This window comes from Gaeumannomyces tritici (genome assembly GCF_000145635.1).
Source record: "Gaeumannomyces tritici R3-111a-1 unplaced genomic scaffold supercont2.1, whole genome shotgun sequence".
Taxonomy (NCBI): domain Eukaryota; kingdom Fungi; phylum Ascomycota; class Sordariomycetes; order Magnaporthales; family Magnaporthaceae; genus Gaeumannomyces; species Gaeumannomyces tritici.
Genome location: NW_008804545.1, coordinates 3,185,254 through 3,208,418, shown reverse-complemented (window position 1 = coordinate 3,208,418; position 23,165 = coordinate 3,185,254). Strand labels below are relative to the sequence as shown.

General features: G+C 57.4%; 9 protein-coding genes across 10 annotated transcripts; 4 read left to right on the top strand and 5 right to left on the bottom strand.

Annotated features, from left to right (window-relative positions):
* Window positions 1-169: 169 nt before the first annotated feature.
* On the bottom strand, window positions 170-2,002 carry GGTG_01003 (DOA4-independent degradation protein 4). Its single transcript, XM_009218759.1, has 3 exons — window positions 1,463-2,002; window positions 859-1,392; window positions 170-779 (listed from the first exon to the last, which is right to left on the bottom strand). The coding sequence occupies exons 1-3, from the start codon at window positions 1,466-1,468 to the stop codon at window positions 651-653; spliced, it is 669 nt and encodes a 222-aa protein (XP_009217023.1). The 5' UTR covers window positions 1,469-2,002; the 3' UTR covers window positions 170-650.
* A 174-nt stretch (window positions 2,003-2,176) lies between these two features.
* Window positions 2,177-5,596, top strand: GGTG_01002 (transmembrane GTPase fzo1). The gene is made up of 2 exons (XM_009218758.1): window positions 2,177-4,943; window positions 5,008-5,596. Exons 1-2 carry the CDS (start codon window positions 2,588-2,590, stop codon window positions 5,364-5,366), a joined length of 2,715 nt encoding a protein of 904 aa, XP_009217022.1. The 5' UTR covers window positions 2,177-2,587; the 3' UTR covers window positions 5,367-5,596.
* Window positions 5,490-6,731, bottom strand: GGTG_01001 (mitochondrial import receptor subunit tom-22). Its single transcript, XM_009218757.1, has 2 exons — window positions 6,493-6,731; window positions 5,490-6,364 (listed from the first exon to the last, which is right to left on the bottom strand). Exons 1-2 carry the CDS (start codon window positions 6,578-6,580, stop codon window positions 5,967-5,969), a joined length of 486 nt encoding a protein of 161 aa, XP_009217021.1. The 5' UTR covers window positions 6,581-6,731; the 3' UTR covers window positions 5,490-5,966.
* A 191-nt stretch (window positions 6,732-6,922) lies between these two features.
* On the bottom strand, window positions 6,923-10,996 carry GGTG_01000 (Na(+)/H(+) antiporter 2). Its single transcript, XM_009218756.1, has 2 exons — window positions 8,270-10,996; window positions 6,923-8,160 (listed from the first exon to the last, which is right to left on the bottom strand). Exons 1-2 carry the CDS (start codon window positions 10,376-10,378, stop codon window positions 7,357-7,359), a joined length of 2,913 nt encoding a protein of 970 aa, XP_009217020.1. The 5' UTR covers window positions 10,379-10,996; the 3' UTR covers window positions 6,923-7,356.
* Window positions 10,997-12,159: 1,163 nt separating this feature from the next.
* On the top strand, window positions 12,160-14,861 carry GGTG_00999 (hypothetical protein; the record flags this gene model as incomplete). The annotated part of the gene is made up of 4 exons (XM_009218755.1): window positions 12,160-12,760; window positions 12,854-13,663; window positions 13,754-13,871; window positions 14,036-14,861. The coding sequence occupies 4 exons, from the start codon at window positions 12,160-12,162 to the stop codon at window positions 14,859-14,861; spliced, it is 2,355 nt and encodes a 784-aa protein (XP_009217019.1).
* Window positions 14,862-15,043: 182 nt separating this feature from the next.
* On the top strand, window positions 15,044-18,253 carry GGTG_00998. 2 transcript variants are annotated; one of them, XM_009218753.1, is made up of 5 exons: window positions 15,044-15,429; window positions 15,494-15,573; window positions 15,726-15,758; window positions 16,297-16,641; window positions 16,750-18,146. In XM_009218753.1, the coding sequence occupies exons 1-5, from the start codon at window positions 15,368-15,370 to the stop codon at window positions 17,829-17,831; spliced, it is 1,602 nt and encodes a 533-aa protein (XP_009217017.1). In that variant the 5' UTR covers window positions 15,044-15,367; the 3' UTR covers window positions 17,832-18,146. The 2 variants fall into 2 exon arrangements, with proteins under 2 accessions (XP_009217017.1, XP_009217018.1); XM_009218754.1 differs by having other exon boundaries at window positions 15,044-15,918; window positions 16,750-18,253.
* GGTG_00997 (hypothetical protein) lies at window positions 17,929-19,611 on the bottom strand. The gene is made up of 2 exons (XM_009218752.1): window positions 19,099-19,611; window positions 17,929-18,966 (listed from the first exon to the last, which is right to left on the bottom strand). The coding sequence occupies exons 1-2, from the start codon at window positions 19,220-19,222 to the stop codon at window positions 18,281-18,283; spliced, it is 810 nt and encodes a 269-aa protein (XP_009217016.1). The 5' UTR covers window positions 19,223-19,611; the 3' UTR covers window positions 17,929-18,280.
* Window positions 19,516-21,375, top strand: GGTG_00996 (hypothetical protein). Its single transcript, XM_009218751.1, has 3 exons — window positions 19,516-20,609; window positions 20,708-20,763; window positions 20,902-21,375. The coding sequence occupies exons 1-3, from the start codon at window positions 20,208-20,210 to the stop codon at window positions 21,284-21,286; spliced, it is 843 nt and encodes a 280-aa protein (XP_009217015.1). The 5' UTR covers window positions 19,516-20,207; the 3' UTR covers window positions 21,287-21,375.
* Window positions 21,376-21,715: 340 nt separating this feature from the next.
* On the bottom strand, window positions 21,716-23,008 carry GGTG_00995 (eukaryotic translation initiation factor eIF-1). The gene is made up of 4 exons (XM_009218750.1): window positions 22,714-23,008; window positions 22,491-22,565; window positions 22,163-22,389; window positions 21,716-22,082 (listed from the first exon to the last, which is right to left on the bottom strand). The coding sequence occupies exons 1-4, from the start codon at window positions 22,739-22,741 to the stop codon at window positions 22,068-22,070; spliced, it is 345 nt and encodes a 114-aa protein (XP_009217014.1). The 5' UTR covers window positions 22,742-23,008; the 3' UTR covers window positions 21,716-22,067.
* Between the last annotated feature and the right edge of the window lie 157 nt (window positions 23,009-23,165).

The window sequence follows — 23,165 nt, the reverse complement described above, 5'->3', positions numbered from 1 at the left end:
CCGTCCTTTTTACCGGTAGTTGGCATTGTATTCCATTTGGAAGTTGTAAACTTGGGCGTAATAAATAGGCGATCACGAAGGAGCACCAGCATAGCAGTAGCAGTCGGACGAATTGAACAGTACTTTGTGGGCAAGCTTACATATTTTAATGAGATACATTAATATCATAGCTACCCGCGCCGTCCTGCAATATGCATGTGGTTCTCATGCACCTGGTACCTACCTAGACAGTCACCGAGGCACAGTAGCGATAGTGTGAACATCGGAATTTCGGGTATGGGATTGACGAGTCGGTGCATCAGCCGGGTCTAGGCAGTGGTTACACTGGGATATAGATACAAGTGTTTCCACAATGAAGAGAGACGGGCAGGGGAAAATGAAGCGCAATAGCAATAGAGAGAAACCGTACGCGTCGTGGATTACCATCTGAAAAACTACGAAGCGATAAAATCATTAACTCCCAACTTGAAGCGTCCACCGGCTTCTCTGCATGCCCAATTATGCAGATATTTAGCCACCCATCGCTTGGTAACACTGTAGCCGGTGCAGTTCGAGAATCTCGACCTAAGAAGATGCAGCGCGAGGAAATGGGTACAACGACACTAACATCCCAGCGTCGCCATCCTTGCTCATCAGTGTCATAATACGCCTCACCTCCGTAGGCTATCCAGTCGTGCCTGTAGGTCGTCGTCCCCTCCCCCTCCGCCGCTGCCGACAGCCTGCGCGAGCTTGGTCTCGGCGACGACGTTCGTCTGAAGTCCCTGGGGCGTAGAACCAAGCTAGAGATCACATTTAATGTTAGTGATGTGTGGAGAGGTGATGATGGTTATTGTCCATCCGGTAGGGGCATGATCTTACTGCTTGGCTGAGGTCAACACCGATTTCCTCCAGCACCTGCTCCACCACCTCGTCTCCCTCCTCCTCCACGCCGACATCCATGGCGTCGTCGATGGCGTCGTCCATCATCTCTTGCCTCTGCTCCATAATGTCGTTCTCCCTCTCAAACTCGGTTGCGATGCGCTGGAGGGACGGCAGGTTCATGGTGCGGTTCATACTGCCTAGGGCCACCGTGGCGCCTTTCATGGCCTGCATCATTTGCTCGTTCGTGCGATAGGTTTGGAGTCGGAGCGAGATCTTCTGGAGCTGGCTCCGCATGCCGTAGAACTTCTCGATGTATCTCCTGGTCCTCACAAGGTCCTTGGCCTGGATTTTGCAGGCACCCATCTGGCCCTTTTGAGCAGATTGCTTGATCTGACCCACTAGCGTCTTCTCCTGCCTCTCGAGCTTGACCCGCTGCTGGTCGAGCTCACGGATTGCCTTATCGAGGAGGCGCTGGTTCTTGCGCAGACGCTCCGCGGGCGTCATGCGCTTTCCAAAAGCCCATTCGAGGATCTGAGAATGCGAGTTTCGTCAGCAGCCACTCCGATCACCCCGTTTGCCGTGGGTAGATTCTGGGGCTCACATTCATTCCGACCGCGTTGGCACTGATAATAGCCTCCCCGTCCGTTGCCAATGTTCTTCCAGGTCACGGCGCCGACAGCAACTTTCTGCCTTGTCCCTTTGGCCAGAGTGGGTCGTGTTCGTAGGCGGTGCGGCGCAAGTCGTGTAGTAGCGGCGGCGACGCGGCTTTTGGCGACACGCGCGGCAGCGCTTTGAGGGTTCCCAACCCCTAGCTGTGATGTGGAAGTGCTCGAACGAATTGCGCTGTGATGTGGTCGGCGTTAGGTGACGGCTGGTGTTTGTTGAAACTCATACGTCGTAGCGGCGGCCGGAAAGTCGTTGCGGGTGGCGAGGGTCTCCCGCTAAACTGTTGGCTGCACTGTGGCCGCAACCGTAGTAATGTCCCCCAGGTTTCTTTGTGGTGACGAGAGGTACCTGACTGGGGCCTGGCTGGGCTTACCTAATCCGCCAACTCATCCTTCCATGGAATTGAATGTCAGGTCGCTGCACCTTCTGCCAGAACTCCAGAAGCAACTAAAGCGTCTGCACGTGTTGTATAAACGTTGGCGCCACAGGCGTGGGAGTCATTGGAGGCGTGAATGCCACAGTGCACAGATTACGACACCTCGGCTCCGCCAAGGGGGACCAACTTCGAGGGCCCCACCCCCCCAGGCGACGTTGCATGCCCTCCCTCGCGCGCGTAAAGTGGTCCCCGCCTTTCGATTTTCCATGACAAGGCAATTTGCCTCCGCCCGCGCAAATCACCTCATGCGGCAGTGGAATCTACGAGGTGGGCTCGGGCTCCTTGGAAGGGAACGCAACGAAAGAAGCCGTCAACCACGCCTTGCAAATCTATACCAGCCCAACGAGCACACCCAACCACCAGATTGAAAAGACCTCATTCATTACGTCGGCGATCCGTGCGATCTCTCTCTCCACAGGTGGTAGCTGTTGTATGTGATTTATTTATCTTTATCGCTGCTCTTTTTTTTCTTTCTTTTTTTCTTCTCCCTGTCCCACTTTCGCCCTTGCTCCGTTCGTCCCGCGCCCCTAGACTGTTCTCGTCATCCTGTCGCCTGTCTACGACACATGATTCTTCAATGTGAACCACCCGTCTAACGACGTCAAAACTACCTGCCCACCAAAGATGGCCAAAAATTCAAAAGGCAGGGCCGGCAAAAACGCGGCCGGCGGGTCGGCACACACCGCCCCCGAACAGCCCCGACCGGCCGACCCCGGACCGCCGGCAATCGTCACTGTGGGCTCGGGCCCGGCATCCGAACATGTTTCCGAGCTGCAGCTGCTCCTCGACAATGACTCGGGATACGGCGGCAGCATCGCCGGGGACCCTCGCACCTTCGCACCAGTGCCCCAGGCGCAGGTTGAGCCCGACCGTCGCGCGCAGCCCGGCGCTATCCACCAGCTCTACTACAACTCACATCGCGTCGCCCTTGCGAGGTCCATCAACCTTGCCATAACGCTGCTCAAGGGCCTCCGGGAGATGAATTCAAAATGGCCGGCCCATTACCCCTCGGTTCACGGCACTGAACCACCCAACTCGCCCCGTCCGGGCGCTCTCAAGCACTCATATACAACCACAGGCGACTTTCCCATATCTTCCTCGGCTAGCCATCCACGCCAACTGAGGCGGTCCATGACTGCCGAGGCTGGCAGTCAGGAGGCAGAGTCCAGCAAGGCTGCCGAGCATCGTCCTGTCCCAGAGCCACGGCTAGTTTCGCCCCAGATCTCGAGGGACTTCTCTGTCCTTAAGCTCGACCTCAAGCTGGGCTCGCTGCACCAGGCCGAGCTCGTACACTCCCTGGAGAAGGAGTCGGTGGCGTCGTTACTGGACGGCAAAATTGGCTCCAGCATAAAGCACCTGCAGTCGCTGAGGGAACGCATCGAGGATACATCAAGCAAGGTCCTGGTGACGGGCGATCTCAACGCGGGCAAGTCGACCTTTTGCAACGCGCTTCTCCGCAGGAAGATCCTTCCCGAGGATCAGCAGCCGTGCACTAGCATCTTCTGCGAGGTCCTCGATGCTGGTCAAAACAGCGGCTTGGAGGAGGTCCATGCTGTGCACAAGGATGCCGTCTACGACCGCCACGACGAGTCAACCTACGACGTGTTCTCGCTTGCGGAGCTGGAGAATATCGTGATCGATAGCGAAACGTACATGCAGTGTAAAGTGTACGTCAAGGACGTGCGCTCCATCGACGAGTCTCTCCTGAACAACGGAGTGGTCGACATTGCGCTTATAGATGCACCCGGCCTGAACTCGGAGATGACAAAGACGACCGCCGTTTTCGCCCGCCAAGAGGAGATCGACGTCGTGGTATTCGTGGTGTCGGCCGCCAACCACTTCACAATCTCGGCCGCAGACTTCATTTCGGTTGCTGCGGCCGAGAAGGCGTACCTGTTCATCGTCGTCAACGGGTTCGACAACATTCGGGATAAAAAGCGCTGCCAGAAAATGATTCTGGACCGTGTCAAGGGTATGAGCCACCGCACATACAAGGAGGCATCTGAGTTGGTACACTTCGTGTCTAGCAATGCCATACCTGTGGCGCCTCCACCTCCCCCACCCCCCGGCGGTAGCAGCACTGGTGGTGGATCTGGAATCGCCGATTCTGGTGACGGCGGCGACGACGATGGGCCAGACTATGACGCTCCAACCGGCAAGGGGAAAGGGAAAGACAAGGAGAAGATTCGAGACTTTGAGAATCTGGAGCAGTCGCTTCGTAGGTTCGTTTTGGAAAAACGGTCGAGGTCGAAGCTGGCACCCGCGAAGAACTACCTCCTCAACATCCTGGGTGACCTCCAGAGCCTGGCTACCGTCAATGTCGAGGTTTCCCAGTCAGAACTCGACAGGGTGAACAAAGAGCTGCGGGAGATCGAGCCCTTGCTGGACTCGGGCAAGAAGGCATGTTCCCAGGTCAACGAAGACGTCAACAAGTGCATAGAGGGCACGTGTGCCAGAGTTTACGACCACACACGTGACGTACTGGGCTCAGCGATTCAAGACGTCGGGGACGCAGACCTCGGGGTACATTACCCCGGACTATGGGGCTGTCTGCAGTATGCAGAGGATCTGAAGGAGGCAATGCTTGGGCAGATTGCAGCCGCGGTCGAGGCTTGCGAGGATCATGCTCGGGCAAGGACCGTTGATGGCGTCAATGCTATCAAACAACTTGGCCTACTACATCTCGGCAACGACTATGCAGGGCTCACCTTCAGGCCCGACGTCATGTTTCGCCGGAAGCGCGATATTCTTGCACGACAAGCCGATATTCCCACCGAGCTATGGGACTTTGTCGACTTGCCCACCCTGCTTCGGAGACAGGAGAAGATGGCGGGCACCGGCATGGCGCTCACAGTAGCAACTGCTCTTGGCAGCCGACTTGTTGGAGGGTATGGGTGGATGGATCACGCCCTAAGCGCGGCGCGGATACTTGGCAACGACAATTTGCGACGACTGATAGTTCCCGGTATAGTCGCTGTTGGTGAGAACCTGGGTCTCCCTCTGCCACATCCCCTCGCTCCACCTCTTTACTGACATACAACTAGCAATCGCCGCATCTGCCTTCGTTATAAACTCAATCCCTCAGTCTCTTCCGCATCGGCTGGCGGCTAAAATCTCGGTTCACCTTGCCAGTACCGACTACGTCCATGCAAACTCTGTGCGCATCTCGACATCGGTGCGCAAGGTCCTTGGCATTCCCGCCGACTCGGTGCGCGTCGACCTGCGGCGTTCTGTGGAGCAACTTGATTCCCGCAGAGAGGAAGGGCTCCGCCTGAGTGCTGAGAGCGCCGTTGCCCTCAAGTACTTTGGAAATCTGGTTCGCGACAGCGCAAGGTACAGGAGCTCTGTAGATGAGCTGGACCTTGAAGCACATGTTGCGACGGAGCAGCATGCGGAAACTTAGCGTCATATTTCCCCACGATGAAGCTTTAACCGCGAGGCTTCACCACAAACGGGATTGTCCTGGAAGCAAAAACATCGCACCCACCGGGATACGATTTACCTGTTAGTTATTGCTCTTGGCGGGTGCACGGCAGGATCGTAAACTCAAGTAGATTTTTAATCCAGCTCCACTCATGGCAACCTACGCTCAACCCCGCCTCATGTGGCACTTTGATGTATGATATGATATGGTGATTGTAAATGTTGAAAGGCAGTTATATGAAATCACCAACATGCTGCAAATGCATATACACGATGACACTGACAGCCAGGCGGGTGTGTTGAGGTGCATGTTAATGTACAGCAAAAATAGATATAGTATCGTACAAACACCGGCAAGGGAGCGAACCCGCCACCAAGAGAACCCAGGGACGAGCCGCATTTCTGGAGCTCTGCATCGCGGCAGGGGCATCTGTCGTAAGACCACTGTCATGGCAGAGAGGCCAGACACAAAGCGATGCTTGCATTTTCTAGAAATGCCAAAGGGTGGATTAGAGGGAGGTGGTCCTTGATGTGTTGGTTTTTGTCTTTCCTTTTTTTTCTTCCATTTCCTCCTGCGCGCTCACAGTGACGGTTTGGCGGCAACGCTCCCGATGCCCCCGCCGCCCAGCGCGGCCTCGAGCTGGTTGACCGTGTCTCCCTCGGGCCTCTCGCCGCCGGCCGTGAGGAGCTCGCCGCCCATCTCCCGCATGCGCTGCTCCTGCTCCATGGCGATCATGTTCTGCTCCTCGTTCCACAGGAGGGCAAAGGGGACGCCGAAGAGGAGGGCGCTGACGGACACGTGCCAGGCGGCCTTGCCCAGGAAGGCGGCGCCGGTGCGGACGAAGCGGTTCGCGCCCATCCAGCGGCTGTACATCCAGCCGCGCGCTGTTGGGGGCACCATATCCCGCAGCGCGTATAGCCTGTCCGAGAGGCTCTCGACCGTCGCATTGAAGTCCGAGTCTGTTGAGATCTCCGAGTCTGTCGTTTTTTTGAGCCGTACATCGAGCCTGTGTTAGCCGATTGCGGGGAATCTCCGGGTGATGGAAGTCATGGCGGTGCGGATTGCAGTGGGTAGGTATAATCCGCGACTTGGTGGCCCAACGCACCCGTGTCTGTGAAGTCGTCCTCGTCCTCCTCCGGCCCCGGCTGGGTGCGGGAGAACTCCTCGTCCACCACCTCTGTGAGCTGAACCATTTTGGCGAAACCAAAGCTTCGCTCTGTGTATGGGAGATGAGTGACACCCCGGTTGGCTGGGACAGCAGTGGTGTATGTGCGTGGCCGGGACTACGATCGCTGGTTTGGAGAAATGTCTTATCTGCGGCTTTGAGGGTTAGTTTTTTTTTTTCAACTTGGCCGGAAGCCAGACAGACGTTCCCGCCGCCATGCCTGTGTCAAACCACCAAGCAATTCTGCTAGCGTGACCCGCTTGGCGAGTAATGATTGGCTGTGTGTACCGTGTGGGGTTATGGAAGCCCGCCGCAGTTGCACCTGTGTTGTGCTGTGCCATGCTCACAAATCTGTAGGTCCAGGCTATACCTGGGCATCATATATCTACAGTGAAAGATGCTTCTAAGCCGGCTGTTCGAGATAGCAGGGGGGACTTTGTTACTCTAGAAACTAAATTATTACATCTATGCGACTGGGAGGTATTTCACTCCGAAGTATTATTACCCCAAGTAAACTGGAGACGAAGAATCGCCGCAGAGATGATGACGACAATGACGGCAGAGCTGAAGTGGGGAGTAAAACAAGAAGATAAAGAAAGAGGGAGAGAACGCGAAGACACAGACGGCATTGATAAACCTCGGATGGCACCGACACTGGCTAGTCATTCAACCGCCGTGGATGGGGGTGAGAGCTTGGGCTCACCATGACTGGATTCTTGATAGGCACACCCTTCAGATACCTAGGTAGGTAGGTATTCAGGTATATATGCCGCATCTTTATCTGGCGTCTCCATCTACTCGGGCTTATTTCCTGACAGCATCCGCAAATCTAATCCCACGTCTGCCAGGTGGGATCCGAGGCGTGTCATCGTCATCGCTCTCAGACTCGGCTGCTTCTGCCTGTGCACGGATGCCGAGAGCCGCCTCCCGCCGGCGTCTCTCGGCCGGCGTCTCACCAGCCTCGTCGCCGTCGTATTCGTCGTCATCGTCGCGGTGGACACCTTCAAGTACAGCCATGCGCCGCCGTCTCTCAGCCGTTGTCTCTTCGTCGTCGCTCCTATCGGCGTGGAGAATATCCGGCTCAGGTTCCAGTTGGCGTTTAGCGGGAGCAGAACCCGCCCGGCCTCGGCCTCTGTCGTCTTCTCGGGAGGCGTCCCTAACCGCGGGTTCCGGCTGGTTAGTGGAGCGTGTGTCTTGTTTGGCGAGCGCCTTGACTGTGCCCGAGGCCGAGGACTGTTCCACAACTTCACGCCGCGTGCTCTTGTCCAGCTTCTGCATTTCTCGAATGAAGTCATCCGCAGTCATGCGCTGGCCCACCCCGCCGATTTTGAACCTGATGTTTTTGTCGTCCTCAATTCCAGTTTCTACCGCCTCACTCTTCTTCCTCGATCTTTGAGGCGCGCCACCAGTCTTGGCGGTTGAATTACCGGCTGCACCAGAGGTCGACGGCCCGGCGTCGGCTGTTTTTTCGCTGCTGCTCTTGACGAGCGACCCGATTCCCATATACTTGAGGCCTTGAGACACCAGATCTCCGCCTTCCTTGTCCGGCTTGTGTGACGGAAGCTCGTACTTCTTGACAACCTCGCCATCCTCGTCCTCGACAATAATCTAGATCCTAAAAGTCAGCGTCACTGTGCCAAAACACACAAAAGATATCTCCAGGTACTGGGTACTGCTGGGCCACCAGGCGATATAGTCGTATGGTTGTGGGACTTACGGTGTTGCCAAACTGGTACGCTCGGGCAGGCTCGTGCTTCCGCTGAGTTTCCTTCTCCCTGCTACGTTTCTGCATCTCCTCGGCGTGCCAATCACCAAATTTCTTTTTGACGTAGTCGTATGTCCATACTGACTTCATCTTGGATTTGATGTCGTTGGCTGGCATGCCCGGCTTCGTCTCATCAGAGACGGCAATGACCTCGCCATCCCTGTTCTCGATGATGACGTGGTCACCCTCGGAGTAAACTTGAAGTTCCGTCTGTTGTGGCGCCGCGAGCCGCTCGCCAGGGTCTACTTGGGGTTGACTCTCAAGAGACCCAGGCAGCTGTGTGGGCTTCTCAGAGTCGGGCTCGGGCATGCGGCGGCTTGTCGGCTCCGGGTCAGAGCCGGTGGGAGACTGTGCTGGTGTTTGGTGCAAAGCCATCCCTGTCTCTGCGTCTTCCGGGGCTCGACGCTGAGGGAAGATAGCCGACTGACTGATTGGACCACCGGGGCCAATACCGTCATCCCACATCTTCCGTCGCCTTCTTGCTGCTGCGGAAGATGCTCTGCTGCCGTGCTTGACAGTGCCATCCTTATCCTCGTCCTGTACACGCCGAAGAAAGTGACCGGGATAGCCAATCGGGGGAAGGGTTCCGGGGGGCAGGTCAGGTAACTTCGTTTCGTCCAGTTCCGTGTCAGACATAGTCCGTGCTTGGGATCTGGACTGCGACGTTATCCTCGGCAGACGATTCATCCAGGACGGGCCATCTTCCGGAGCAGTCGTGTACGACATGGTTAGCGTCAGCGTGTTGATGTGTTTGCCGAGCGTAAAGACGGCGATCGAAGATCCGTGGACGAGAATAGACGCAACTACCATGAAAGTAACCACGGGCCAGACCAGGGTGATGAGTGTGTAGTGCGGAGAGCCAGGCGGTGGTAGCTCAGCAAGCGGTACAGGATTCTCCGACTCGAGCTCGGCTCGGGCCAGGATGGCAATGAAAATGGCACCGACGCCGATGGGGCCGAAGTGACCGGCAAAAAGGGCTTCTCTCCATGTCTTGATATCAGGTATCAAGGGCTTCAGGGCCATCATGATGGGAATACGACGGAAGAGAATGACGAAGATGGCCATGACAGTCAGCCGCCAGGCCGAGAGCCCCATCTCGGCATTGTTGAACATCTCCCACGGGATTATGGTGCCAAGGTAGACAAAGTATGCCAGGTTGAGCAGTAGGTCGATGACGTTGGAGACATGAGATTCTTCCGTTTTCTGGCCGAACCAGCCGTCGTTGGAGAAGCCCACTCCGGCGGAGAAGCCAACGAGGAGGTCGTCGACGCCCAGGATGCTACCAGAGCCCGCACAGAACAGGGCCAGAACGAAGTAGAAGACGAGAAAGCTCTCGCGATCGATGAGTTCGCGCTTTTCGGCATACTTGATGCCGTGACGGGCAAAGTAGCCGATCAAAAAGCCGTAGATGGCGCCAAATACACACTCGTAGAGGATGGTGTAGACGAACCAGTGGAATGTGACCTTATGGGCATCCAGGTGGTCCTGAATGAGGTAAAGCGACAGGTACATGAATGGGAAGGCCATGCCATCGTTGCAGCCAGACTCGGCCGACAGCAAGTCGCGCAAGTGCTTGGGAACGCGCTTAGCGAACTTGCCCTTCCCCACGACGGACGAGGCCAGAACAGGGTCGGTGGCGGTGACGCAGGCGGCCACGACCAGGCTCTCGAGCCAGCTGAGCGGCTCGATCAGCCACCACACGATGACGCTCGTGACGAGCCATCCAAAGGTCATAACAGGGAACAACAGGAAGACGACCGATCTCCAGTGGCGCTCCATGTAGAACTTGGGCAGCTCGACACCGATGGCGAAGCATTGGACAACGAGAACAATGCGGGAGAACTCGATGGTGACGATGTCCACGTTGCCCCACGACTGCGGGTTGATCAGGTTGGCGGCGTGTGGACCGAAGATGAGACCGCAGAGGGTAGCGACGGTGGCCTCGCCTATGTACATGCGTTCTTTGATGACCGACGAGCACAGCATGAAGAGAGAAGTGAAGCCGCCCAGGATGATATACACCAAGTGCGGCTTCGTGATAGACAGATGCTCCCAAGCCATGGCTGCTGCTGGCACGACTTGGTAGGTATCCGGGCTGTCTTATTCACCACACAGGTGCGGCCAGAGGTCGATCAATCAGCCAGTTGCGAATGACCACAACATCCAGGCCGGCGCCCTCTCACGTCCCACCGCGACTACAGCGAGGGCGACGGTGGCCGGCGTTCGAAGGCAACACTCGATGTATGTTGGAGACGGGCTGTGCTTCGCAAAGTTCTTTGGCCAATCCGAGGCCGATCGTGAGCGAGAGGGGCCTGGGAGCCGCGCAGCCAATCCTCTCCTAGGAAGGCAGCAACCCAAGGCGCCGAGAAAGGCTTGTTTGGTCTTGACTATGTTGCGAAGCCAAGGGGGAGGATGGTGGTGGATATTGCCGAGCCTTTTCCCTGGGAATTTCTTAGGGCTCGCTACAACAAGTCGCTACAACAGTCGTGGGAAGGACCAAAGTCGGACAGCGAGCGAGCGGGGCGGAGGATGAGACTTGTCCTGTTCCTGTTTGACGTCCTCTCGCCCTTGGGCAGAAAAGCTCCCAACATTGTTATCAACCTGCGACCTCACAGCTAGAAATTAAATGGCTCCTAGCCTCCAGCGTGCACATTACAAGCTTGCCTTCGAACGTGCGTCTGCCAAGGATTGCACTGGAGCCATAAACAAAATTACAAGGGAAAAAAATCATGAAAGAACCCGACAGCCAATCGGCGTTGCAATGAGGGCTGAGTAATCCATACAATGTGCTTGGGTACCGACTCGTCAACAGGCGTGTGCGGCAAGCTGAAGGGATTTGAGATTATGGATAATGTCATGGGGATTGTGAGTCTTTGGCCGATGCAAAGCAGAGATCAAATCTCTGCTATATTATTATTTTTTGACAGGAAGGCCCATGATGCCGCCGGCATATTTTTTCCTTTCATGATTCTAATAATAAAAAAATACGTCAGATAGTGAGTATCTCAAAGAAGCGGAAGTGAAGAAAAAAACACGAGTCGGAACCACTCGAGTTGCTGATCCCTGTCGGGTGACCCGGCCCCTGAACAGGCCCCCCTGAACCTCCACAAAGCTAAGGCCACTGGGGGTTTTTTCTGATAAGGCCAAATCTTGTGATAATGTGTGCCACAAACCTACCTGGCGCGGGGGAACGCGACCACAACGCGTGCTTAACTTAAACTTCGGCAGTCGTCATCAGGGCATTGGTCAACCACAGGACCCGAACGCTCCTCCAACCGCGGATGCCACAGAGAAATGAGGTAGAGGTAGGTCGTGATGCGATACACTCAACAGCGAATTGTCTCCAACCTATTCGATCCCCGCGTAGTGACTCCTCCACACCAGATCCCCAATGCTCCAAGGCCTTCTCTTTCTAACCCAGCAATACTTCTTACAGATCCGACCCTCAGGAATTCAAAGCATCCACCCGCCTGCCCACCCAGCCATACCTGTCACGGTCACGGGCATGTCTCCCGTCCTGACAGCAGCCCACCGGTCTGTCGCCTGAAGGCCACCTTGGAGTATCACGTCCAGGTGTTGCCGTCTGCAATACTCCACACAGAAGACGGCACACGGCTATTCGTTACTGGGGTGACATGCGAATGCACCTCAAATTCCTCAACGCGATCCCTCGCCGTCCCTCTCGCCGCTCGGCCCTGCTCACCCGCAGCCCCTCCTCACAGCCTGCCCGCAACTACAATCGGTTCCGTGCTTTAGCCTGTTTAGCCCAGCACGTTGCGCCGTGTGCGATCTCTGAAAAGAACAATCTGGACGAGTGTTTTACACTTTCAAACCATCTGGCCATGCTGTCGCGCGCCATCCGAGACCCCAACCCCAAGGGCTCGAGTGAGTCCCGGACACCCAGGCACGCACTCACAGCCAAGCAAACACCACCGAGCAGGCCTGATGCCGCATCGTCCAGTCGCCCCAGCATAGCAGAGCAGCTCAAGGGGACGGCGGCCCGCGCGGCTGCCAGCACTGCGGAATCTGCTCTATCGCGCCGCTCCATAAATCTGCCAGGGAGGCCAGGCCAGATCCCCGCAGCGCTGTCGGGGAGTCGAAGGACAATCGCCTCGATATGTCACAACACAAGCTCCTTCGACGACGAGCCCGCCGTCTTTGGACTTTTTGACGATGAGGCGACCGCCAAGAAAGAGCAGGCCAAGCGAGTAGCAACCTCGGTCTATATCGCCGACGACGACCTGAGCGACGATGATGCGCTAGACCTCGACTTTGAGGCACCTTCCGCTCTACCCTCCATCCCTGCAACGAAGCCGAATGACGTCATCTCGGCACCTGTGGCCAGCGGCACGAGTGTGTTGTCCTGGTCTCAGTCTTCGGATTCGCACCACCTGCCCCCGCCTCGTGAACACGAGAGCGGACTTCGGCCAGTGTCCACAAAACGTGAGGCCACAGTGATCGATTTGGAAGCCGTACCCTTAGCAAAGAGGAGAGCAATCCCGCAACATTGGGAACAACCCTTTGAACCCATTAAAGAGGATGCGCGATCCGCTACCGGCGGTCATGATCTGGGGCACCCAAGCCGCGGGTCCTCAGGACGTAAGGACAAACAGCTTCCGTGGGATGCTCCTGCCAATCTTGTCAAGACCCAGAAGAAGCAGCTCAGAGACCAGCAGAGGAAGCCAGCAGCCGCTGACCAGGAGACGATGGTGGATGATATCCAAGAGACGGTGGACGAACATGTGCGGGCCACCACCTCTAAAAACTCGTCAATATCCCTGAGCAACGAACAGCGGCATGTCAAAGGCCTCGTCTGCGAGCGCAACCTCAGTGTCTTCTTTACTGGCCCTGCCGGGACAGGAAAGTCGGTGCTTATGAGGGCCATCATCTCAGACCTCAAGAAGAAGTGGGCAAAGGATCCCGACCGCCTGGCAGTCACGGCTTCGACTGGACTAGCCGCCTGCAACATTGGTGGCATGACATTGCACAGCTTTTCAGGCATCGGTCTTGGAAAGGAGGACGCCCAAACCCTGGTCAAGAAGATCAGGCGGAATCCCAAGGCCAAAAACCGCTGGTTGCGGACAAAGATTCTCATCATTGACGAGATATCCATGGTGGATGGCGATCTGTTTGACAAGCTGTCGCAGATAGGTCGCACTATCCGCAACAACGGCCGGCCCTGGGGTGGTATTCAGCTTGTCATCACAGGCGACTTCTTCCAACTTCCTCCAGTTCCGGATAGTGCCGACAAACGAGACATCAAGTTTGCCTTCGAGGCGGCGACCTGGAATACCTCGATCGACCATACAATCGGCTTAACCGAGGTCTTCCGCCAGAAAGACCCTGGTATGTATCCCATCTCGAACCTTCCTGCGCCTGTCAAGGAAGGTTTGTTTTTCGAGACGTTTGGTTTAGGCTAATTTCCCTGTTCTGCAGAATTTGCTAGTATGCTCAACGAGATGCGCCTTGGGAGGATCAGTGACCAGACTGTCAAGAATTTCAAGGCGCTTTGCAGGCCTCTGCATTTCAAGGATGGACTGGAGGTGACTGAACTGTATGGGATATCTCCTTCGTCAAATACCCCTCCCCTCTGTCTCATTGTCCCTTGATCCTTCGAGGACTTGCTGCCCTTCGTTATGGATGCGTTGTGTATGCCAGCCTGATCATAGGTCACACTCCGCCAGATTATGATTATTGACTTGGAGATCATATGAGCAGCTTCCCGACGAGGTCAGAGGTGGATGGCTCCAACAATAGGCGACTGAAGAGTCTGCAGTCCAAACAGCATCGGTTCGACGCGATAGACACGGGCGACCAGCTGTTCCGCGAAAAGCTGCTTCAAAACATGATGGCCCCGAAGACCCTCGAGTTGCGCAAGGGCGCCCAGGTTATGCTAATAAAAAACATGGACGACACTTTGGTCAATGGGTCATTGGGGACGGTGTCGGGCTTCATGACCGAGGCAACCTTCCAAGCGATTAACCCGGGCGGCGATTACGACTCCGGCGCCGAGGACGAGGATGACAAGGACGCCGAGGCAAGGAAGAAGCGTCTGATGGCCTTCAGCCGCCAGCTGGAAGAGAGCGGCAGTCAGGACAACAAGGAGTATCCCCTTGTGCGCTTCCACGCAGTGGATGGGTCGCCACGTGTTCTTCTGTGTGTTCCAGAGGAATGGAAGTCGGAATTACCCACGGGCGAGGTCCAGGCTTCCCGCAAGCAAGTGCCTCTCATTCTAGCGTGGGCCCTCTCAATCCACAAGGCCCAGGGCCAAACGCTTGAGAGGGTCAAGGTGGACTTGGGGAAGGTTTTTGAGAAGGGCCAGGCTTATGTCGCGCTCAGTCGCGCGACCAGTCAGAGTGGCCTGCAGGTGCTCAGGTTCGAGAAACACAAGGTTATGGCCCACCCGCGAGTGGTGGATTTCTACAACAAGCTGTACAGCGCCGAGAGTGCGGTTGCTGGCGGGAGGGCGGCGGCGGCGAAAGCGGCTAGGACCGGGATGCACGGCGGCGGCTCCTCCATGCGCGCCATGTCTGCAACTGGGTGATTCTACCCAATTCGGGACGGGGCGCCAGGATCTCATACCGGTTGTATAGGTATACATAGAATGGGTTCAGGTGGGATGCTTCTGGGGACGGGTAGTGCATGTCCGGCGATGCAGGAAGCCTACCGATGAGATAACGTCCACGGTACCAAATAGACGAGCGTAATAATTAGCCCATCTCAGTGACATGGCTCGGGTTGGGGGTGTGGGGGGCGCAGCAAAGATTAAAATGATATGGATGAGGAAAACAACGGTTTTCGGCACCTTCGCCGTTCTAGGCTTTCGAAAATCACGTTTCCCCACATGGACGACACGTGAAAACGACCAGGAAAGAAATTTTCCGTCCTCGTCTTTTACACGAGGTACGGCAGTTATGAAGGAGCGGCCGCGCTACTATTCGCTCTTCCTATAGAGACACATGCACACATCAACTCACTACCTTAAGTACCCAGACCCCAAACAACACACGCCAACCGGACAAAGTATCACCCAAGATCACCGGGCACAAGATGGGGCAGCCATCGTCCGAGGCATCGCATGCCATTGTCTACGCCACCTATGGCGCCTTTCTGTATATAGACCAGAGCCAATCTTCTCGTTAGACGAGGTACTATGCTGACATGGAGGGGGCCAAGGGTGCTTGGAACTGGCATTGCCTGGAGGATGAGGAACCAGTCCAAGAGCGACTTCCTCAACGGAAACAGGACCCAGACTGGTCAGGACCACATTCCGTCTCGCCCGCCGAGGCGCGGGCCCCTCGTTTCCTTGCTGTCTGCGGAGGGACTCGGCCCTGGCGGGCGGGCGGGCCATTCCATTCCCATCCTCTGCGCGTGGACGAGTGCTGACCCGGGAGACACCGACGCCTAGCGCTTCCGCTGGCTCTGAACTTCATCGCCTCCGGTGAGTAGAGGTGGTGGGCGCGAGCCTGTGAGCAGCAGTCACCTCGGCAACGACCGAATCATATGGCATGGCAAACCCAACCCCATTGGCAGCGACGGCGGGTTCCGACGGCTTTCCCAACCGACCTTGATCTGGAGTATGAACTGGCGCCCTTACGGCGGTGAGTATCCACAACACATCCCATCGCCAGCCCTCGCTCTCCCGGGGGACCCCGGCCGTCAGGGGACCCGCCGCCTACACCGGTCGTCAGGTCTCCTGAGGGGCGGGATCAGGACCCTCGGGGGCGGGGTTGCTGGGACTGCGGCTCACTACGGGCGCTGAGTCGAGGCGGGCACATGGCTCCCGCCTGTGGGTTTCGGCTCATGGGCTGGCCCGGTGCCTCGCCGAGACGACGCTGAGATCGTACCGTAATTACTCGATCAAGTTAATGCTTGCGTGGGAAACGTGCTGCCGCTGCCATTGCCCCCTTCCGCACTCCCTCCTCACCCCAACGATCGCTTGTGGCGGCGATGCCGCAGACCTAGCTGACAATATATAGCCATGGGATCCGGCATCCTCTTTGCCTACCCCCAGCTCGCCACGATCGCCGGTATCCAGGGCGTGGTTGTGTACGCACTGTCGTCGGCACTGCCGTTACTGATATTCGCTGCCCTGGGGCCGGCGATTCGACGAAGGTGCCCCGAGGGATTTGTCCTCACGGAATGGACTAGACAGCGTTATGGCGCTGTGGCTGCCCTCTACCTCGGCTTCATGACGCTGTTGACTCTCTTCCTATACATGGTTGCGGAGCTGTCCGCCATCAGCCAGGTTGTGACCACGCTGAGCAACCTCGACGGGCTCCCCGTCGTGATTGTGCAGTGCGCTATAACGACGATATACACCTGTAAGACGTATACCTCTCCGGTCCCGTGGGCATGCAGCAGCATGGAGTGTGCTCGGGTTTGCTCTGGTAGTGGTTGTCAACGAGCGCTGACGATAGGAAACATGATAGCCATGGGAGGTTTCAAAATCTCGTTTCTCACCGACAACGTGCAGGGCGCCATGGTGCTGGGGCTCATCATCATTGCCACCATCACGATTGGCGTCGAGACCAGGATCGACCCTGCACTCATCGAGTCGTCGGGGCTGCTACAGCCCACGCTGCTCGGGTGGCAACTAGTCTACATCCTGCCCGTGGCCATCCTGACTAACGACTTCTTCCTCTCGAGCTTCTGGCTGCGGACCTTTGCGTCCAAGACGGACCGCGACCTGTGGATCGGGGTGGGCATGGCGAGCGCGGCGACCCTCTGCATCCTCACGCTCGTGGGCACCACGGGGCTGGTAGCGGTGTGGTCGGGAGCCTGGCCGGGACCCGACAACGCCGACGGGTCCGTGGCCTTCTTCACGCTACTGCAGCTGCTGCCCAACTGGGTCGTCGGCATCGTCCTAGTCATGGCCGTGACGCTGAGCACTGCCGCCTTCGACAGCCTGCAGAGCGCCATGGTGTCGAGCGCGTCAAACGACCTGTTCCGCAACCGGCTGGGCATCTGGTACATCCGGGCCGCCGTGGTGCTCGTCATCATCCCCGTCATTGTCATCGCGCTGCGGGCGCCCAGCATCCTGCAGATCTATCTCATCAGCGACATGGTCTCGGCCGCCACCATCCCCGTCCTAGTCCTGGGGCTCTCGGACCGCTACTTCTACTGGTGGCGCGGCTTCGACGTGGTCTGCGGCGGCCTGGGCGGCATCCTGTCCGTCTTCATCTTTGGAACGGCCTATTACGGGGACGTCGAGGCTGGCGGCCGGCTCATCCTGCTGGAGCAGGGCCTGTACACGGGCGACTGGGGCGTCTTTGGCGCCTTTGTTGCGGCCCCCGTCGGCGGCATGGTCTTTGGCTTCATCGCAATGCTGCTCCGCGTCGGCTTTCTTTTCGCCCAGGCCAAAGCTACGGGCGGCCAATTCACCGCTTTTGAGCGCCCGCTGCCGGAGAGCACCGCCATTTCTGAGAACGGACCTGCTGACGGCGAGGTTCGCTTCGATGACTCGGCTGACCGGGAGCCAGGTATCGCCAAAGCGTCTGGCAGATTCTTTTAGACGCTGGCGCGGTGCATGTGTTGTCAATCAATGGAGGTGTGAGAATGGGGATGAAGGAGGAAGGAGAGCGAGACATAAGCGGTGGACGAGGAGAAGGGATATTTGATGGGCGATGAAAGTATTCGTGAACAGAGCAAGCGATGTCATGTATCCCAAACACAATGCCTGGGCCTTGGATGAGTGACACGGACTCTACGTTATGGTTGCATAGATTAATCACCACAAAGAAGCTGATAGCTACCTAGGTATGTTGGTACATGCATATCGTACATGGCCCGGCGATGGCCGAGAAATGATGTGGAGTGGATCGTACAAGCGTCTAGAGCTCAGATCTCTCATTTTTCTTTTTGCTCTTTCTCTCATTTGCCAGCACCTCGTTGCCCACGCCTTTATTTATGCGCAGGCAATATATATAATGCCAGTAAGCGTTCTACACGTGGGCTTTGGTATCACCGGGGCTGGTGCTGCTGCTCGAGGGCTCGCATTGCGCGTTGCTCGGTCTCAAAGTCTTCCAGGCTGGATTCCTCGGCGTGGCCAAATACGGCCCAATCGCCGGGGACGTACGTCTTGAAGTCGATGGGGCGGGTCAGGATGAGGTGCTCGACGAGGTCGACAGTCTTCTCGGAGCCCGGGACGAGCATCCCCTTCTTGGTGTCATCGTACTGGGCCAAACGCTGGCGGCTGCTGATGGCGACGACGACCTGGTGCACGTACGAGAGCTTGCCACCGACCCCGGGAAGGGCGGCCAACTTGTGGTCGACGATTCTGGGGAACTGCAGCGGGCTTGTGTAACTCTCCAGGGACCACTCGTAGCGGCGGCCCCTCGGCCGGCGGGCCAGCCTGGCCGAGAGGGTCTCGAAGAGCGAGGGCACGCACACGCGGCGGAGCGTGTCCCTGTCGCCGGCTGCCAGGGCCTCCGACATGGTTCTGTGCAGGGCCTTGGCGGTCGGGATGAGGGAGGCGCGGTTGAGGCGCAGACGTGCAGGCTTCAAGAAGCTCGGCTTGGACGTGAGCCAGGTGGCGGCGATGCCGAGGGCGTCGGTCGCGCGGAGCCTTGCGCGTACCCACTGGAGCCTGAGGCCCTCGGAGGGACTTTCCCGCAGCGAACGGAGCGCCGGGGGAGGTACAAATGTCCCTGCACCGAGCCGAGGCCCATCGCGGTCGGTCAGCAAGGAGTCACTTGGTCGTCGGCCCCCACCCCTGTCGCCGTTCTCGCCTCGACATCCCGGTGATATCCCCCCCCCCCCCGATCACGGCCCGCACGTACCCGGGAGCCTGAAAAGCCCGACCATGCTGCCCTCCTGCGCCTGCATGCGCGAGGGGGCCGTGGTGCCTTTTACAAAAGCCCGCGTGGCCGACCTCGTCGCGGCGGAGGTGGATCTGGGCCCCATGATGGCTGGCGCTTCACTGTCTCGTTGGTGGGCGGTGTGGACTCTGTTCTTGAAGGCTCTCTGGCTCTCCCTCGCCGTCGTTCGGCCGGACCCTGTTGGCGGGGTTTTTTTCTGGCGCAGGAGTGTTCGACGGCTTCGGCTGAGAAGATTTTCGAGACGGATGGGCACTACTAAGGTACTACTAGGTAGGTAGTGTGCGTGAGGGTGGCTGCTATCACCAATGTCTCGACTGGGTCGCAAAGGTCTAGATTTGGCTCAGCATCCACCACCAACCGCCGCCCAAAGCTCGAGATTCTCAACCTCACTTTCGGGTGCGTGTGGTCGGTCATTCGGCTGTGCGGGCCCACCTGCGAAAGTTCATGGTTTCTTTTGGCTCTTTTGAATTTTCTCTTCGTTGCGATTATCGATAAGAGCTCGGTAGCCCGCCAAGCTTCCCGCCATTATGTGTCGCGGACGTTGGAATCCGCACCCCGTGTGCCAACCCGCGGGACCCCCCATATGCAGGCCCCTGACTGCTCTTAACTGCAGAGTTGATTAATGGCCCAGCTCGTTTCGTGCCCGACGTCGCCGTCGTCGTCCTCGTACATCCCGGTCCACAGCCAGCCAGCCAGCAAGCCATCGAGCTGGCAGCCCGCAGCCTTTGCCAACCCTATCTCACTGGCTGTTGCACTGACGGCTCCGATTGGCGCTGCGTGCCCCCCTGGACGGCCCGACTTGGCAACGCTCCGTTCGGCCTTTGTCAAGCGTCAGCGGTCGGCTGCTGCCCGACAGCGTCGTCCGCTCCCGCTGCACCTCCCACCGCCAACGAGGATAGCAACAGATAAACCCCGCCCGCGGGAGAAAAAAGGGTGAAGCCGCCGCCGAGGCGAGACCAAGAAAGAGAGATAGCAGACACGACCGACAAGGTAGACAGAGCACGCCGCCGCCGCGGGAAGCCAGGCACGGCCACTTCGGGCCCGTCGCTCTCCCGCCTTCCCCGGTCTTGATGCCCCTGCCCCATCAGCGCTCCGTCGGCAGCCTGAAACGCGCACAGCAGGCACCGAGACTGTCCGTCGTCAAGCCGCCCAATGCAGATGCCCACGCCGACCCCGCCGGCCACGAGCCGGCATCCCCCCCTCCCGCATCGCGCCCGGTAGTCGTCTCCACGCTGCTCCAACCCCGCGTCGCCGTCGTCCTCGGTGTCCCGGCCCCCTGGCACCGCCCCCTGTTCGCCTGCCGCCTACTTTCGGTCGCCCCTGCCTTGTGGTTCGGCCTGCCGCCCGCTCTGCGCCTCATCTTCCGCCTCTATGCCGCCCTTCATCTCGGCCTATCCCCGGCCTGCGACGCCGTTGCTCCCGAACACCCACTGAACTACGGACTTACCGAGAACTTTCTGGCCATCACCTGGGTATGCCCTACCACCTCACCTGCACTAAAGGTTATGCCGGTGGTCTCCACTAGTTCTGGCGTTGGATATGGACCTAACTCGGCGTATCTCTTCTATAGTGCGGGGCTTCTTCGTACCTGTCGTTCTTCTTCACAGACTGCCTCATGTCGCGATGGTTAGTTACTCCTGTCTTTCTCCTAAAATCTCGCTGCTTCCACTCTCCCAGGGCCGAGACCCCAGATAAGATGGGGGAACGAAGCGGGTCATGCTGACGCAGGAACGCGGCCCGCCCCGCCGTCCTTCATGGTTACAGGCTTCTAAACTACACACCACAGGCCACAATAGTGCGCCTCCTGGCCGTTAACGCGCTGAATGGCTACTTGACGTCGTGGGTCCTCTACCTCGCCGGCGGCTCTGAGGACACCCGCCTGCTACTTCCCGCTTGGATCGCCATAGCCACCATCTTGACCGCCATTTACCACACGACCCAGCGCAAGATCAACATCCACAAGGAAACCTCAATATCAATAAGCGTCTTCTCCATCGCCAGCTTCACCAGCATGCTGTGCCTGCTGGCACAACTCTACCTGGGCCGCGCCGCTGACTACCCAACCATACCACTAATTTCTCTTGCCAACCGGGCGTGGACTCTGGGTGTGCAGGTGTTGGACGTCCTGGATGCCGAGAATAGGGCATGATATATACGGCTGGCTATGTACGAGGCTAGAGTATGTCCTTATCCACCAGGACACCAAAATAAAAAATCCATTGTCGGCATGCAATTTCGTCTCACTTTCCCCAACAGCCTCTTACGGGGGGGTTTCTGCCCGCCTGCTGTCCTTTGTCATGACTGGCTCCTCCCATATTGTGTGTTGCGTCTTGCTCATACACCTGCCCAAAACTTCGCTCTCGGACCGGCCATATTTTCCTTGACATTTATTTGTGTCATACCCTCCAATTTAGACCTCCGTCTCCCCCAACAATACCTCATTCGCCTCCCACCTGCGTCACCGGCTCATATGGGCACACAGATAGATCCAAGCCAAGACTGAACGTTAGGCATCAGTACGGTGTTGTTTCTGGGGCAAATGGAACTGCCACACGGAGACACCATCACTCCAAGCCCTGCCAGCCAAGTGGCAGGCATTTCCAGGAATTCCTATTGAGAGCATTCGGGAGACAAAGCGTTGATTGGCTGCACTCAAGATGTAGGCTGGAAGAGTATCTCCTAGGATATATGTCCGTGAGCATCCCAGCAACCTTGGCTAGATTGATCATAGCGTAGGTCTCGCTACCAGAAAAGGTGCCCCAGACGGGCATTTCATTCATTGGTCTCTCCATCACCCGCACGATTCCGACCGCCGAGCTTATCCTAACCATTGACTCGAGCCTACTCGACTCAGGATGTGCTTGGGGAAGCAGATATTTTCAGCTCGCTGTCGCAGCCAGTGCCGGAACGGTGTGTCCGTGAGGTGGCGATTAGAAGCCGTGGATCTAAACCCGTGCACACGGGGTCAGTACAATTGTCGATGGCTAGGGGCACAGAGATGGCGGGAGGGGAGGGCGATACGCACCTTGATCGTCTTGGGATCCATCTCAAGGCCAGACTCCTTGTCGCACAAGAAGTCCTGCATGGCCTTGCGCTGGTCGCCTTGGAGCTGGATCACCTCACCCATCTCCGAGTCGGTGACAACAGTGCCATTGCAGGCAAATTGCTTCTTGACGGTAGAAAGGATCTTCTTGCTCGAGAATTTCTTGGGGATCCCCTGCACGGTGGTCAAGGTCTTGCGTCCATTGCGTTCTGTTGCGCCATCTCATGTTAGAAACTGGCTGGTTCGTGTCGGGGAGGCTTCATCCTTCACCGGTGAAGGCACACCGCCAAAAGGTGGTATCGAGACGTACGCTGAATGCGGATATGGATGTACGCTTGAGCATTAGCTTGCTCTCCGGTGTCCTCGTCGGCTTCGGCGAAGGGGTCTGGACATCGGCGTTTGCTCGTCAGTCTTTGATTGTCCGATGAAATGTCTGGCAATGAGCTAGCCAGCTAGCAACACCTGGGAGGCCAGCCGGGCTGGTTGCATTTCGGACTGGACCGTCGCGGCAAGAGGAGCCTGGTGAGCCTTACCAACAGTCTTGAGATTTTCGATTGACATAAACCCTAGTGTATCGGGGTGTCCTTGGGAGAGTTGCGTATGGAGGAGGAGATCAGAGGTAGCGACCGACGACTGATTGCGTCTCGCTCTGGCTCGAGTTTGACTAGGGGTGGAAAGCGGAGCGCGAAGGGAAGTGTAATTGTACGACGGGGCCGAGCTGGTGTCGCGAGATGACGATGCTATCTGGCGTCGCTGTTACGAGGGGCGGTTGATGGTTGCTTTTAAAGTAATCGGGTCGGCTGAGCAATGAAGGGTGAGGAAGAGGGGAGAATAAAAAGAGCGGGGGCCACAAAGGTTGGTGGGGCTTGCTCTTGTGACAGACTGGTCTGGAGACTTCCAAGCCTCAAAGTTAAGGCATCAAATGCCGCCCTCGGTCCAGCCGGCCCCCAAATAGAGTTAGCCCCAGCATAGGTTGTGGCTGTGA

Bases quoted from the DNA above. Each gene is read 5' to 3' on its own strand.
- GGTG_01003 (XM_009218759.1), bottom strand. The intron at 780-858 runs GTAAGATCATGC...TGTGATCTCTAG, and splicing joins GTGTTGACCTCAGCCAAGCA to CTTGGTTCTACGCCCCAGGG.
- GGTG_01002 (XM_009218758.1), top strand. From the start codon at position 2,588: ATGGCCAAAAATTCAAAAGGCAGGGCCGGCAAAAACGCGGCCGGCGGG. The intron at 4,944-5,007 runs GTGAGAACCTGG...ACATACAACTAG, and splicing joins TCCCGGTATAGTCGCTGTTG to CAATCGCCGCATCTGCCTTC.
- GGTG_01001 (XM_009218757.1), bottom strand. From the start codon at position 6,580: ATGGTTCAGCTCACAGAGGTGGTGGACGAGGAGTTCTCCCGCACCCAG. The intron at 6,365-6,492 runs GTGCGTTGGGCC...AAAAAACGACAG, and splicing joins GGACGACTTCACAGACACGG to ACTCGGAGATCTCAACAGAC.
- GGTG_01000 (XM_009218756.1), bottom strand. From the start codon at position 10,378: ATGGCTTGGGAGCATCTGTCTATCACGAAGCCGCACTTGGTGTATATC. The intron at 8,161-8,269 runs GTAAGTCCCACA...TTTAGGATCTAG, and splicing joins CGTACCAGTTTGGCAACACC to ATTATTGTCGAGGACGAGGA.
- GGTG_00998 (XM_009218753.1), top strand. From the start codon at position 15,368: ATGGGGCAGCCATCGTCCGAGGCATCGCATGCCATTGTCTACGCCACC. The intron at 15,759-16,296 runs GTGAGTAGAGGT...GACAATATATAG, and splicing joins TCTGAACTTCATCGCCTCCG to CCATGGGATCCGGCATCCTC. The intron at 16,642-16,749 runs GTAAGACGTATA...GAAACATGATAG, and splicing joins TATAACGACGATATACACCT to CCATGGGAGGTTTCAAAATC.
- GGTG_00997 (XM_009218752.1), bottom strand. From the start codon at position 19,222: ATGGGGCCCAGATCCACCTCCGCCGCGACGAGGTCGGCCACGCGGGCT. The intron at 18,967-19,098 runs GTACGTGCGGGC...GGCTCGGTGCAG, and splicing joins CGGGCTTTTCAGGCTCCCGG to GGACATTTGTACCTCCCCCG.
- GGTG_00996 (XM_009218751.1), top strand. From the start codon at position 20,208: ATGCCCCTGCCCCATCAGCGCTCCGTCGGCAGCCTGAAACGCGCACAG. The intron at 20,610-20,707 runs GTATGCCCTACC...TCTCTTCTATAG, and splicing joins ACTTTCTGGCCATCACCTGG to TGCGGGGCTTCTTCGTACCT. The intron at 20,764-20,901 runs GTTAGTTACTCC...TCATGGTTACAG, and splicing joins GACTGCCTCATGTCGCGATG to GCTTCTAAACTACACACCAC.
- GGTG_00995 (XM_009218750.1), bottom strand. From the start codon at position 22,741: ATGTCAATCGAAAATCTCAAGACTGTTG. The intron at 22,566-22,713 runs GTAAGGCTCACC...GCCGATGTCCAG, and splicing joins CGAAAATCTCAAGACTGTTG to ACCCCTTCGCCGAAGCCGAC. The intron at 22,390-22,490 runs GTACGTCTCGAT...ATGGCGCAACAG, and splicing joins CATCCATATCCGCATTCAGC to AACGCAATGGACGCAAGACC.